We start from the raw sequence: 16,260 nt of genomic DNA on the forward strand, positions 1-16,260 counted from the left end.
AAGAGCCCCATCATCATGTATGAAAAATGGATCTTAATGCATGTGCACATTAAGGGTTGGAGAATTAATAATACAGAGCATGTATTAATTAAAAATCTGTTTGAGGGATTGCTATGAGTTGACAGTGGTATTGTGTTGCAAGAATAGATTAGCCAGTGGAGTGACTAGCCCCAGACAGTCTGTGCGTTTGCCAAATTTGCATTTCTACCATCTTCCTCATGTAAGTAATGCACTTTGTTGTAAGAGTAGATTAAGATTGGCCAGAAAACGGGTTATGCTTTGGCTATACAAATGGTTTGGCATCCTGTATGGTACAAAGAGAAGTGGCTTTTACTTTGCATACTAAACCAATAGACTTTTTCAAAGCAGGGAAAGCACAGGGACAAGTAATAACAATAATCATGACTGAATGCTTTTTAGTATTGCTTGACCCTGGGTATCATGCACAATGGTTTCTTTAAACACTTGAGTGGAATTTAGCCATGATTTAATTAAATTGTTCCACCTGTTATTTTCTTGTAGTGGTAAGTTGAAACGTCTGCTGTGACAAATTGGCCGTGATGGTGCCAAGTTCAACCTTTTGGTGTTCCACTAGACGTATACAAATATACTACCATTATTGTATTTTGGAATCCTTAACTGTATATTCTCAGTTCTATCGGCCAAGAACATGAAGTACTGCTCCGTGACAAACTGAGGGAGAGGAACCTCTCCTTTCTAGGTAAGACGTCTTTAGACCTTTTCATTACAACCTCTAAAGTTACTATGGTCATAGCTGTTTAGAGGAGCCCTGCGCATGAATGATGAAGTGGATTTTATCTTCTATCGATTCACTCTTATCAAATATCTCCAGCTGTTTATGCAGCAGTCTTCAATGAATATTTAAAGTAGAATAAAGCTTCAGGGTCTGGCCTTCCTTTTCGTTTTCTTCAACGAAAAATAAGGATAACATCCTTTAGAATCTTTGACTGCAAATACAGTTTTAAATCCTTTTGGTTTCAATTTCAGAATCAGAAAAAAACAGAAAATCGTCCGAATGATTGTATCAGACTGGGGTTAATGGATTCAAACACCATGGGTTCCATCATTATTAAGTCCAGGTAGTGCCCCCATGTGAAATTGTAAAACTTGATTTTTAAACCCCCATCCCATCATCATCATCATCATCATCATCCCATAGGTCAGATGAGTGATGAAGGATGAAAGTCATTCCTCCTGTCATTAAGACCATATCATTTATTTGGACCTGCAGTGTTGACCTTTCTTAGCTGCTATACACAAGACTGTTCTAAAACTGTCAGAGGGCATGGGGGCCACAGAGGCAGCCTCACCCCATCTGATAAATGGATTGGAAATAAGCTACCCAACAGCAGGGATGGCCCATTAATTTTAATCAAAGGTGATGTAAAAAGGCGATCAGAGCCACATGACAATGTCAGCAGCCCAGTAGCTGTGAATAGAGGTCCCCATCCCTCCACACACACATTACCACACCCAGGATGCCCCTCTGTACCACAGCTTTTTGGCAGCCTCTCTGACCTCACTGGGCTCTTTTTTTCCTTCTCTCTTCATCCTTGGCTGATGCTACATCCTCACCGCCACTGACACGGCCACCCTCCATCTCCCCTCAATTCTCTTCCATGCCCCATTAGTTGAGCTTGGCTGGAGACAAAGAGGCAGGCCCTTGGAACTGAATGACCTGGTCAGCTTGAGATTTAATGGAGAAATCAGGTGTTGTAGGGATAATGGCCGAAGCGCGCCAGAAGTCAAGGACAATGGCTGCAGTCAGTGCAGGCAGGGGTCAGGCTTACAGAGGCTATAATGCCAACCTTGTCCTTTCGCTATATATTTTATGTAGCTCTGCTAAACTGCAAACTAGAGCACATCTCAGTAACTGAGCTCAGGCTTCTTCTTTTTTTTTGTTTGGAAGACTACTTAATGCTCCTCGCCATCCTCTATTGATATTTTTTCTGCTTTGGTCACACCAGAGAGTTTTGTTAGCTGCACATTAGTGAACGCTGTTAGGTTAAAAGCCTGTGACTGCATACGTTCATACAGTATAAGCTCAGGCTAATTACCTAACAGAACAAGTTCAGTCGAGAGTAAAGCTTCTTGCAAATGCTAAAATTCTGCTCTTTATCTCCTGTAGATGAAAACCAACTGAGAGCTATGGGCTATGACAAAACACCTGATATCATTCTGGAGGTTCCAATTGGTTAGTATTTACATTGTAATCGTCCATGTGTTATGTAAAATGACTGGCTGCTAACCTTTAGTACCATTTTAACATTTGTCAAAGAGAATGTCATAAGTCCCTCCTGTATCGTGTTTTCGTGGCTTTCTTGTCACCGGTTGTGTTGTTGTGTGTTCATGAACAGCTGTGGAGGGACACACTGTACATTGGATTGAGAGCAAAGCCTCATTTGGAGACGACCACAGTCACCGCACCTACCTCAACGAGCAGTTCTGGAGCTACTGGAACAGGTTCATCTTTTCTTCATATTCTTTGTTCTTTTTTGTAGTGTAAATTATTCATACTGTTAGTGGTCCGTTTTTTTATCTGGGCTCTCATGAGCGTCTTATAGAGTATGGTATGTATGCCAGGTGGGAATGTGTGTTAAGAAGAAAAAAAGATGCTCGTTCAAATCAATTTAGTTTTTATTACGTGAACGTAAGTATCCTTTTCTTCCCTCCTTTTTTCCAGTTTCATTCTGGCCATTTTCTATACTGACAATTGAAAGTGCTATGAAAATGTTACTCACTCTCTATAAAAATATGCCACAGTGTCCATAACTATGAATATCTTTTAAGCTCTCTGTATCCAACAGCAAAAATCCACCAATCAATAACATTCAGGCAAAAATTATCCTCTCAAATTTCTAAAGGCACAGACGAGCCAGTTCAGGAAAAAATATTTATCCTTAAACACAATATTACATCCATATGGCCCTGGCCTCCCCCCCACCCAACACACACACACACACACACACACACACACACACAGAGTCATGACAATTAGCTGACATGTTGTGACACAGTGCTGGAGCGCCAGGAGGTTCCACATCTCTGATGCTGTGTCCAGGAAACCAGGCACTGCCAGTTCTGAAACAGTCCTGCTATTGTCTTCTCTTGTTACCCGGAAAAAAAAAAAAACTTATTCATGGCTTCCTGATAGAGATGACACTTCCATTCAGAATGGGCTGTGTTTATTGTCTTCTAATGTAAGCTTTCAGTTGAAATTAAGTTGATGGCACACATTTATTTTGATAACCTTATCATACTTTATATGAGAATTGAAGAAAGTCCTTTTTATAAGACAAATAATATCAAGTGAATCACTGTTTAAAATAGCCATCCGCAACATTTTCATATCACATTAAGTTTGATGGTTAATTTAAATGAAATAAAATGGATAATGGCTGCACATCCAGCCGTACTCCAGACAACTGACCTACTGATTTCACGTGGAAACTGAAAACAGAACAAGCGTTTGATTTTCAGGGAAGCTGACACATTCCTTCATGATATTGAGCCGTTCTGAGTGTGGAAGACGATAGCAAGGTCATAATCAATGGCCTGTTTTATTTTCTCATAGTGTTATTTGGAAATGTCCTGCTTCCAGAAGGGAAAGTTGTATTTTTATTGTTGTTGATGTCAGGAACTCAAAGTAACTGTGCTTTAGGTTTGAAAGAGGACAGCTTAAGAAAGCTACAATCTTTGATAGGTGTCTTTAAATGCCTCTAAGGAAATGAGAAGCTGAAGCTCCAGAACATTCTTAGTGTGTTTAATGAAAACATACTCAAATGATTGCTGTCTCAGTGTGTTAAATTTAAAATGATGTAACGGTGAGGAGAGCACATGATTGGGGTAACAGCCAATTTGAAGGGGAAGATCAGATGATTCTATAAATATCTCACCATCAGTGGCACTTTTTTGGGTTCGGACTGAAATAATGGATTGGATCTGTCTTTGTTACAAGGGGCGTTAGTTTACAGTAGGTCATAATATTGTAATACTAACAGACTGATTGGAGACGTACATATTTGCCCTGAGGTGTCTTTCATTGATATTCACTGAGACGGCCTTGTCTGTGTGTATTAAGGAACTGACAAAGTAGATCCCATCATGTCAGCCTGCAGCCCGGTCAGATAAACACTGTGTCAAAAATGAAAAAATGTCAGTCCCTTCAAACCCATACCTTTTCCAGCACCCTTTAAAATTTTAATTGACATTTACTGTTGACATTTCCTAATGTGCCCCGTCTTTCCCTCATTGTTCGACCTTATACATCATCGTCTGAAATACAAGTCTGTGTGTGTGTTTCTGCACTGTGAAAGCAATGAATTTAGGCTTGACGCTTTGTAGTCACATGAACATAAACGAACTGAGAACAAGGGGACAAGAGAGTGATGGGATGACATCATGTTTCTGTCGCTTCTCATTAGTTGGTTGTAATTTATAGGACCAGCCCTGAAGGGCTGATGTTTAGGGTGTTTGTCCAACCCTTCATTCCTCAAACTCAGATTTCAGTGGTGAACTCCAAACCGTACAGGTTTCTGTTAGACTGCCCTTGGAGCCGCACAGCAGTGTTTGTAATTACTTCATTGCCCCTGATTGACATTACCAGTGATTTGCTTATTTTTCATAAATTCCCTCTTTGCTTTAACTGAGCTGCTTCACCCTTTGCTTGTGTTAATTGTTCTCGGTTTGCCCTCAAGCATTGCGGAGTGAGCTATGGGGACATGTTTTTGTAGACGGAAAGAAAAAAAACATAACTAATTTTCCCTCCAAAGCCCTCACCAACTGCATTTATCATCCAAACAATAGTCTTGCCAATGCTCTAACCCCATAATGAACCCCTCTTCTGTGGAGTGAGGGGTAATGACGCTTCACCTACAATGCTCCTAAAAAAAAAGAAAAAGAAAAAGAGGACAAAAAAACAGAGAGAAAAAATGATTTTCTGCAGAATCAAATGGCGTGTTCAAGCCCAGTGCCTGGATGAGACGGCGAAGCAGCAGCTATTGGTGTCTTCCAGCCATCAATCTTAGCTGTTGGCGTTCCAGAGCCAGTCAGCCCTCTGCTCTGACGGATGTTCAGATAATTGAGTTATCCATCTCGCCCAACTATCAGAGTTGCATAAAAATTATTCACCTGCTGGTGAATATTAAACACATAATGAGCCTCTTGTGTGTCTTAGAAGTGGGTAAGGTTAAACACAGCATGTAATGAAATATGGAACTTGGTATGGTATTACTTTAACTGCCCCCCTTTGATTATGATGTACTCAAATCAGTCATGTTTGACAAAGTTTTCCCCTCCATCTCACTTCACTTCTAGCATTAGCTAAAGTTCTACTCTTGTATTTATCCATTTGGCTTAACTTGTCACATACTTTATTCAGAATCTATTTCGATAATGACAGGTATTTGCTTACATGCGGCCAACATTTGCACTTGAATTATGCTTTTTTTTCTGGGTTCTGGGGAATACGGCTGGGACAAATTATTGATCCTGCATTGTATAGCATTACTTCCTCTTGAGATGCAGTATCAATAACCTGCTGACAAGTATTGATATTTGTATTAAAACTGTGAATAGTCACCACATGTTGTTTACAGGTTCCAGAAGACTTTGAAATTTGTAATACTATATTGTACATTTTTAAGTATTCTTCCATCTAACATTATACAGAAAACTTAATACATCATAGATTTTGCAATATATCAATTGTCCCTGTATCGTGATATTATTGTGGGGAAAAGTATCGTGATATTATCGTGTGTTATTTTGTTATTTATGCCCCTGTTTGGTAGCAGTGATTGTTCAATGGTTCATTAATTGGTTCAGTGGTTCGAGTATTTCTACCGTCCATGCTCAGTCAATGAATATATTGTTTACAGTCTGAAGAGTCCCTAAAAATATGTGGATCTGTAATGGAGGACAAAAATCCAGCGATGACATTTTGATGGATGGATAAATAGATGGGTATATAGATCAATGATTAGCCCTCATTGTTAGAAGAGAGTCTGTCACGGCTTGTACAAAAAAACAAAAAGACAGTCAAAACATTAACACTCCAGCCTTTCATATCAAAGCTCGTTCACAAAGCGCAAAAAAACCCCAGACAAAAATACTTACAAGGGCTCCTCTTAAATTGATACAATGCTTGTCTTTTGTATCCTGATTGTCTAGCCTTGCTTGATATTAAGTCTGACAACATCTTCTCTCTGACAAAAGTCCACTGGTTATTAATTGGTCTAATTATGAGGGATTTCTTTGCCACTTAATTGCCCACCCTGCAGCAGTTGTGTGCTGTGAACGAATCAATAGAGCAAATCAGAATGTACTGTAGTGATTTCCACAAAATGGCTTTTTCAGCAGCAGAGCTACTTTGCACTGTAGCAGATTAAAGATAAAATAGACAAATACATTCAGAACCCAGTTCTTCTCATTGCTCTTCCCATTTTCCCTCCCCCAGTCCACCCAACCCAGCACAATGGACAGCCTGTGTGGAAACGAGCATGGCCGCCAGCTCCCCCACCCCACTCCACCCCCCGCCCCAAAGTAAATCAGCTGTGAGATTCGTAAACTGCAAATGTGTCAAGAGTTGAAAATGTTAGCTCTCTTAATGGTGGCTTGAAAAGGTTAGATCTGATAAAAAGCTGTCAGCCGTTCACAAAAAAATGATTTATAGCAATATAATGGGACAGTATGCCTCATTTCTTCCTCATATGAAACAGGGGTTAAGACTTTGGGGTTTGCCATTATACATCATCTGTCTTGACCACTTGGAAATTTGTTGGGACTTGGAAGGCGCACACATGCATTGTGTTTTATCAGCCCCTTTTGTTCGAGCAATTTTAAACGTCATGCAGCGTTGTAATGCGGATAATTTATGTCCTCCTGTAATTGCCAGCAGAAGATTCTCATGCTGCAAAAAGTGCATATTGATCGCCGTTCAATTCTGTTTTGTGGGAGTGAGATTGCCGCTTGTTCCTTTTTTGTTTTTTGTTTTTTTAGTTTTTTTAAACTACATCATGAAAGCACGAGTACAGTTAATGAGGAATTCATAATTCTGAAGACTCACCAGACGGCTCCTACAACGCTACTAATCTGCTCACTGACACTTGGCTAATGATTAGACAGAAATCTGATTTATGTGATGTGTTCTATTATTTGACACAGATGCAATTAGACATCTTGAGTTCTTTGTGAACTTTTTCCAATTATATGTGGAAACTGTACACTTTCGATTTTACAGCTGAAATTACATAGTAATTGGGGGAACTGTCAATCCACTTGTGAAATCAAATTAATATTGCGTCATCCTTTTTTTTAATGGACATGTCCATCACTTTCTGTTGAACTTTTGCAAAGCATTTTGCGATAAGAACGCTTAATTAATAGAGCACAATAATAGGGTGTCGACTGATCTAATGATGCATTTATTAAAAAAAAAAAATACACCCCTCGATCGGATGTTTGCTTTTAATGTGGCTGATTGGTTGCACAAAATTGAATGCAATTATGAGGAATATCATGTTTGTTTAACTCAGTAGTATTTATACAAGTAATGAAAGCCAACTGAAAACCAGAAACAATAGGGATTGTCACCTGAGAGTGAGGGGGGGGGGGGAGATAGAGAGAGAGAGAAAAGGAGAGCACCCAAAGGCCATGACTTGGGCTGATCCAATGAGGCTGGACATAACAGGGCGTCCCCGAGGACAGGTGACAATGTGACACCGACAAGTCGTGTGCTCTGGACTTAACTCACTTTCCCGTCATAGATGTGGCCAATAAAAAAAATGGTACAAAAATTTAAAAAAATAAAAGGACTTTCAAGTGCCATTACAGAACTGATATTCACTGTAATACCAAGTATATGAATAACTGCTTTCCAGCACATGCCAGCAGTGACTTACATTTTTCATATATTCATTTTTGAAGTTGATGAAGTGGCCTTTTGTGGAGTACAACTTTTTAATGTCCCTGTGTTTTTATTTATTTAATATGTCGAGCTAAAGGTTTCTTTTGTTGTTGTTGTTTTTGTGGGGTTTTTTAATGCACAAATATGAGTTTTTCTGATAAAGCATAAGTGCCTGCAGCGTTGCCTTCTGCTTATTTATAGTTATGGATACCCCATGCAGTGCAGGAACGTGGCCGCTTTTATTGTTTCCTTTGTTATGACATCCTCTCATAGAATAGTCCACAGCTAGAAAAATAGCTATCCACAATGGTGGTTCCTTTAGGGCTTTGCATGTGTTTGTTTTAGGGCACCTCAGCACACAGAAGTGCAACGTTGGGCCCCCAAAGCACGAGCAACTTGGAATATTAATGGAAAATGACAAGTCAGCTCTGATGCTTCAAGGATTTCATGCTTTTAAGGATGCACATTTGGGTGCATTGTTTAAGGCGTCTGGGGTGTAATCCGCACTCTCAGGTCTCCAGCAGCCTCAGGATTTAGCTTTACTTAAGCCTCCATGTCTCCTGTTTATTTGAGTAGGGTTGTATGTGAGCATTATCCAAATGTGTCATTTACCACTGAGTGTGAGAGCAGCTTTGACACGGCCGCTGTGTATATAAACGAGGAGTCGTACAGAAAGCGGCACCCCAGCGATACACCCCCCCCCCCCCGTTCCTCCTGTCTTCCTGCTTGCCTGTGACACTGTGAGATGGAGAAGAAAGCCTCAAGTAAAATGAGGCGCAAGCATGTCAACTCCATGAATTCCTCTTTTGCTATGGAACTTTGTAAAAAGATGAACGTCCGTGTTTTTGTCAGCTTTCACAATGTATATCATCAGAATTACAGAGACACACTTGGTTTTTTTTCTCCTCTCATTTTCTCAGTCTCTCTGCCTTTTTTCACCTTCGCTTTCCTCTATGGTGGCCCTCTGGCTCTCGTTCCAGGAAGTAGTCAGCGGCATTCGTCAAAAGAATTAATGGAATGGCTTTTTGTAAAACTGTAAACAGGAGAATTTAGTTCTACTTTTTTGGACTGAAACCTACAGTGATATTTTCTCTGCATAAATATATACGGAGGAAACAGGAAACAGGAAATAATTCTAACAATGTATTTTGCCATTGCAAAGACGGTATTTGTTTTTTTTCCGAACCTTGCACGAAATTGAATTTAAGAAGACGTTATCTTTATTTATACACACAAATTCATGCGGAGTACAGCTACAACACAAATATTTATTGCTTCAGTGGACCTTTGGGTGGTTAAGTATTTCATTTCATGCACTTTCACAGCTGCTTCAAAAGCTCAACTAAAAGCTTTAATTGCGTCTGTAGAGGCGACCAGGAGATTTCGAATGAATCCCTCCCAAGGCCTGAAGAGAACACAAAAAGCACTTAAAATACATTATGGGATGGATTTTTTTGCAAAACAGAAAGTCCCCATTGAGTGAAAACAATCTAATGTCTCATCCGAGTGTTCACTTAAATAGTTTTGATATTTTGTTTTCAGGAGTGGAATCGGGTACAAAGGAAAAGTGTTTTTAAGATGAGGAATGGATCATTTTGGATCGTGCACTTTCACGAGTATTAAACAGCTCTTTGCAGTTCCCCTTATTTGAGAGTTATTGATTTCCCTACGGTCATAAAACATCCTCACTTCATCGTTACAGTTTAGTGCTCAATTGTTATTAACTTGTATTTAATCCAGTGTTTAATCGAACTTTTAAAAGCTACACATTCTTACACCGGTGATCTTTTATGTTGGTTGGCACACAAACAGTAAACACTCTTTCTATTTCAGACCATACCGCAGATAGGTTTTTTCTGGGGGGGGGGGGTTCTTTGTTTGTTTGTTACCAAATGACAGCCAAGGAAACAATGCTTCATATTTCTGCCTTTGTGTTTAAAGAGCAGCTCTGTGTGTACCAGATAATGTGCTGGTACTGGTGGTCTGTGGAGGCCATCAGTCAATGTGTGGGGCTGCTGGCTTGTGATAAGTGGGTTCTTACAGATAACCTAGACAGTGGGCTTCTTTTTATAGGCCCACTGTCCCTCACATAACCTTGTTTTTTTTGTTTTTTTTTTAATCCCAGCCATGGTTATTTTATTTTTTTTGTGTGTGTTTGAGCTTTCATATTTATTTCTTTGTAAGTTCGCTCATTCTTGAAATCACATGTTCATATAACCCATGATAAAATGGAGCAATAAATTGAGAGAACAATAGTCTCTTATGACAAATACACATATATTAATTACTTTTGCATATGTGGTTGTGTAGTTTTTTTTAATTATTTTTCATGAAATTTGACCTCTACTTTTAGTCACTGCAGAAAAATCTTAACCATAAAAGGATTTTGACCATTTGTACCCCAAACATCTGTTTATTCTCTTCTTTCTTTGTATTGGTTTGCGCCCGGTATATCGGTCATAGCCGACATTATTCTGTAGAATAGCAATTTTAAAAATTTGCGATCCTTAAAACACAGACGAGCCACGCTCCTCCATAAATTACGTCAAAAGCAAGGCTGTTTTGTGTTTGTACCCATCATTCTTAATTTTTGTTGGAAGAGATTTATAAAAACGTTCATTCTCTCTATGACCTCATCACTCACGCAAAATGCTGTTGATAGATGTTGAAAGAGTTTGTTTCAGTATGTAATACCTACCCGATGGCAGCCATTTTCATTACCTTACCGTAAGTGACTAAATTTAAAGCTCAGACGAATTTGTTTTCGTCAACTTTGCTCGATTCTTCAATAGTTGTTGCTAGACAGAGATACAAGCAAATCTGAGTTGTTGTTTTTTTCACTGGCCTGGCATTTGTTAAAGAGCTTCATCGCAAACACCCCCCCCAACCCCACCCAACACTCACACACACGCACACGTACACGTACACCCCTCCATCTTTTTTTTTTTTTCCCAAGCAGCCCTCTCCCCTCTCTACCGTCTCTGGTTTGAGTTTCACGTCTTTCCGTGGTCTGATTGCCTGATAGCTTAAACATCTCTGCCTGCCTTTTCCCTTAGTGGGGAGTGTGTAATCAAAGACATATGAGGAGCCTGTGTCCATGTGCTGACCTTCTGATTTTGATCATCAATTCTGGGGGTTAATGTACAAAGATCTATTAGGTCAGCAGATTTGTCTCCGCAAGCTCTGTCAAGCTCCTAAAAAAAAAAAAAGGAAAAAAAAGCTTTTGGTCACTGAACCCTATTAAAAGAATAAATATGCGCTCAACATGGCGGCGATTATTTTCTCTCCCCTCTTCTTTCTGCGAACAATGCAAATCTGTTATTTCCCTCTAATATTACTCTTAAATGAGCGTCATAAAGAAAAACCTCGGTGACAATAGCTTGAGGAGTTAAACGGAGTAATGATACGATCCAAATTCCAACTCCATCCAGTGTGGATGTAATGTTTCATCAGAGGCGGGAAGTTGAAACAGACGATACTCAATCCTTTCCTTTTTGGACTGATGCGAGATAACAGAGGCATACATTTTTTTCTTTTCTGTACTTTTTTTTTGGGACAAGTGAAATATAAACTGTGCAGAGTTCGGAGCTATGTGCTTGCCCCCTTTGAATGTTCGCCATGGAGTTGTCAGAGAAATCCATTCTTTATTTTGAGTGATCTCTCTATCAGTTTGGAGAAACTCACACTCATGAATCTTCAGGAATCTTGTCTCTTCAGTGTGTGCTTTTTTTCTTAAATGACCACTCTTATTTATTTATTTATTTAGTGTGTGTTTGTGTGTGTGTGTGTGTGTCACAGAGGTTACAGCACGAGAGAGAAGGGGGCAGAACCGGCGAAAGGCCTCTGATAGAAAGTGCCACTTCGATTTGAGTGCAGCTGTAGTAAAAGCCGAGCTGGCTCACTGTCCGGCCCCGACACTTCACATTCTCCTCTCCTTCGATTGGAATGAATGTGAAAACTATTAACTTTAGACCGAGTCTGACCAGTTCTGATCCCGTCCCCTTATTTTCGTCCTGTTTCGTCAAGAGTGAACACTGACAAAGACTGACATTTATGCATATTACGTTTTTAAAATGTTCTATTCATTTTTTTTCCCTATTGGACTAGCCATTGGGCTACTACACCTTACCTAATTCAAAGATGAGGGGTTTTAACAGTTTGAGGAACTCTATCCCCTCAGCTGCTGACAGTCCTCAGCCCTCCTGCTAAGGATGAAGGTTGTGGTTAAAGAAAAAAAAAAGGGAAAAAAGAACGACTGGCTGTTCGTTGTGGTTTGCATTAGAGTGAGGATAAATTCTCTGAATAATGATCGCAAAACATTTAGCTTCAACTGCCCGGGTGAAACAAAACACGCTTGAGTAAAACTTTGAACTGCTGTTTCTTTCTTTTTTCTTTCCTTTTTTTTCTCCCCTAGTGGTTTGTTTTCAAACTGTAGCAATGAGTTCATGGGAAACTCACTCTGAGGTTACCTGCGCCCCTGCGAAGTGATGGAAAAAAAAGGGGGGGGGGGATTATGGCCACAAGAATGTTTTTGCAGTTAGTTGAAATATTGCTAACCTTGTCAAATGTCATTTTGTATAGGAAAGCAAACATATTTGAATCAGGCTTTTAAAGGCAGGGCATTTCAAACTGTGACTCTCGGGGAAAAGGGGTCAGCTAATTGTGACGTTTGATGTCATGTTTGGTCTCTCTCTCCATTTTGATGCGACTGCCTGGAAGCATACTATAGCTCTCTGTTTCTCTCTCTCACACACACACACACACACACACACACACACACACACTTTATCATACACACTCAAATGAAAAACTACTGAAAGGTCTTAAGTGTCCTCCATGCCGTAATCTTCATTATATCTTTGTTTTATTCCCCGTCAGCCCTTCTCTCAACCTTAGCCTCCAACCTCTTCTTGTATACATCACTGAAACTTTGGCCGCTTCACACACACACACACACACACACACACACACACACACACACGCAACAATGATGTGAATAATGTAAATGAAGGTGCATGTCACTGTTTGTAAAGTATAGCATTCATTTTGGCAGCTTTCTAACTTACTAGTATTCTTCGTCATAGTCGTCACCAAAGGTTCATGCCGTTTTTAGTCATATTTAATTAACTTCATAATTCTAATAAACTGAAAATTTAGGTCTTGTTTTATTAAAATAGATCAAACATATTTGTTGGGTTTTAGTTGTCAGAAAAACATAACTTGCAGTGTTTTTGTAAAAGATTAGTTGACAGAAATATTGCAATGTTGTGACTATTTTTGTCAAATTTCAGCGTACCACGGTCCAACAAGGTCCATAGAAACTGATTTTAGGCTAAAATTATGTTAAAATGAAAATAAAATTGATTCATTTTTTCGAACCAAATCAATTTTTTTTTTAAAATGAAATACTTGGATGAAAGGAAGCAATAAAAGAAAACCCCTCACAGTTTCTAACAACTATTCATGGGATTTTACCAAACAGTCAACAGTTTTTTTTTGTTTTTTTTCAGACTTTATCACCACAGCTGATTTTCAAAATTGCTTTGAAGAAGATTTTAGGTGTCCAAGAAGAGAGAAGTGCAGTGCAACCGTCCAGTGAAAGAAGGAAATTGATTATTTGACAATGGTGTATCTGATATTGTCTGATATTGTCTCCTTTTTTTTTTGTGCATGTTTCACCTCTATGCTCATCAGATTCCATATGTGACATTTTCAGTGCGGTACTTTGGTCTGTTAGCTAGAATAGGCTAAAACTACTTAGCTGATGATCACGGGCCAGGGCCAGGATTTATATATTTACTTTTCACTTCGATTTATTTATTTTTTTGGCATTTGCATTAATTTCTTAGGAAACATTACATGTTCCTTAATAAAATAACAAAAAAAACAAAAAACTGACACATCTAATACTTTTGGAAACGTATCGAGACATGATAATAACCTTGGTGGAGGTCTGTGCTTTTGAGGGGCCTCTCTTGTTGCCAAGGTTCTTGTTTTTATTTATTTTGTGTAAGTCTCGTGTTAGTCGTCCTTTGGGAGAAGACTTTTGATGAATGCATTTTTTTCCCCACAATTTTGTTTTTCAAAGATGAACACATAGTTCTCCCATCATTTTATGAAATGTTCATTTTTAGAACAAATAGTCCCCAGCGGGGGGGGGGGGGGGGTATACATTGTAAATTATGTTTGACATGGTGGGGTTACGTTTTGTCGTGGCTTGTCTTTAGTTATTACTCATACTTCCTCAAGCCATAGATAAGGTCTGCTGGTGAACATACCAAGGTGAACGCTGGCGCAGGGCCCTTATCACCAGCATTGATTTAGGGCAAGAACCCAGTGACAGAGGTCATTGTGCAGTAAAGCTATCCATCATTCAGGTCTGATTTCTGCTCAGACCTGTCTCCGAGCTGTCTACACGTAGGTTGAGGCCACGAGAGGGTTGGACTGGTGGGAGGTGCAATTTGGACGGAGGAGCTCTGGTAAGTACCGTGTGTGTGGAGAAATTTGAAAAAAAAGGGGGGGGGGGCAGTTAAAAAAAAAATCCTCTTTTTCACTATCTAAATCAGGTTGCAACCAAAGCGATCCTGAAAAATTTCAACGAGGTTTTGAATATATTCAGCCTTATGTGATGGTTTTAGTTACGTGGTCTACTGGTCTTGGCTAAAATCTGCTCTCTCAGATTCTATTAGTCCAGTTTCTGCATGGGTACATGTTTTGAGATGCTCACATTCTCTCCTGTTTAAAATTCACAGTCGATCTCAGCCTGCGGTATAAAAATTCCAATCATAAGCTCAGGAGATGAGTGTTTCCCCTGTTGCGGAGGTATTTTCTCAGATGTCTGAACATGGATATTTATTGCTGTTAATGTTGTTTGTGGCCTTCATGGCTTGACTTGTAATTTTTGGCTTAAATGTTCTATTTATCCTGGCATCAAATCGGGGAGCTCATACTTTCAAATATGCTATGAGTCATATTGATTTGTCATGAAGATTATTTATTGCTTTGTTTTTTAACTCTCCAAATTCACTAGGAAGCGGTCTTACCTAGTGTGGTTGTATAGTAAATATCGAAGGAAAAGGTATTGTCGTAGAATCGCGGGATCTCTTTCTTTCTTCTGAATGACCTAGCTAGGATGGGTGCTTTCCGGAGGATAACTTAAGTAGCTAATTACACTTCATTCTGTAATCAAACCCATGTCAGGTTGTCTGAGAACCCGGATTTGTGCGGTGGATTTTGGTTAAACACGAGGGCAGCTTAAACGTTTTATGGTTCTCTCCTCAAATTAAAGTTTCTCTCCCCAATCCCCTTTAAAATGTGTCATATCCCATTACACAAATTTGGTTATGGTAAATTAGCCAGGAGAGTGCTTACATTATGAATATGTTGACTTTTTTTTTTTTTTTTTTTTCCCCCTGCTGTGTGAGGCGGGTTAGCTTACTTGGGGGTTGAGGGGGGGGGGGGGTATCTTTAACTCCCTAAAAGTTGTCTTGAATTTTCTCCCCTCGGAAGATGATGTGTTTTTGCAATTCAAATATTTGCTTATTCTCTTCTCCATTGCAAAGCTCCCTTTGAAGCGCAAGAGTTCTATCAGGACCAATGACAGCGTGAGTGTGCAGCGTGACAGCGCAAGAGGCAGTGCTGGACTATTTCTAACTGCATATTTAAATAGCACGGAAATCCAAAATCAAAAATGTATGCAAATGACTGCATGTTTTGCATGCTGATATTTTTCTGATTTGGAGCTTGCATATTCAGGTGGTGTTCAGTGCACGCCTTGCTCGAGCTACATTAATCAGAATTACTTCACGTCCTCGCCACCTCCTTGATCTCCTTCTAAACAAACATTTCTCGAAGGCCTGCAATTTGGCAGATTTACTTTTAATCAAAGCTCTGCTTATGTTTTTTTTATCATTTAAGGCCTTCGGCTTCACAGACAAGTGTGTAACCTAGAAACTCTTCGCGTGTGTGTTTTTTTTGTTTTGTTTTTTCTGTTGCACTTCAAGTTGGACCCAACTTCCTGATCCCCTTTAGATCATTCACGATACTCACTCTTATAGTAATTAGGTACACCTAAATATATTCAATGCAATATGATACAACAGCTATTTCAGGGATGTGTTGATTTACTTTATTTGTCATTTTGGAGGCTGCGATTTGTTGAATTTTAATGGGTTACGCTCAGGGCTGTTCCTAATATTTTGTCATTGGGACGGACAAAATAAAAACAGAACATTATAATACTGTTTGCATGTTCTCCCCATGCCTGTGTGTGTGCGTGTGTGTGTGTGTATGTGTGTGTGTGTGCGCGTGTGTGTGTGTATGTGTTGTTTCTG

At 39.4% G+C, this 16,260-nt stretch overlaps 1 protein-coding gene across 2 annotated transcripts in view; it reads left to right on the forward strand.

Annotated features, from left to right (window-relative positions):
* The window catches only part of cdin1 (CDAN1 interacting nuclease 1), a 57,130-nt gene that overhangs the window by 24,881 nt on the left and 15,989 nt on the right, over positions 1-16,260 (forward strand). The window contains exons 9-12 of one of the 2 annotated variants that reach the window (XM_086182301.1): positions 654-721; positions 2,150-2,215; positions 2,379-2,484; positions 13,438-13,600. In XM_086182301.1, coding sequence (XP_086038427.1) covers positions 654-721; positions 2,150-2,215; positions 2,379-2,484; positions 13,438-13,456 — 259 coding nt within the window. In that variant the 3' untranslated portion in view covers positions 13,457-13,600. Of the gene's footprint in view, positions 1-653; positions 722-2,149; positions 2,216-2,378; positions 2,485-13,437; positions 13,601-16,260 lie in introns of those variants that run through there. The other variant, XM_086182300.1, reaches the window with a different exon arrangement.

The sequence above is a fragment of the Aulostomus chinensis genome, chromosome 17 (genome assembly GCF_037954235.1).
Source record: "Aulostomus chinensis isolate RoL2024-O1b breed Wild chromosome 17, RoL_Achi_v1.0, whole genome shotgun sequence".
NCBI lineage: Eukaryota > Metazoa > Chordata > Actinopteri > Syngnathiformes > Aulostomidae > Aulostomus > Aulostomus chinensis.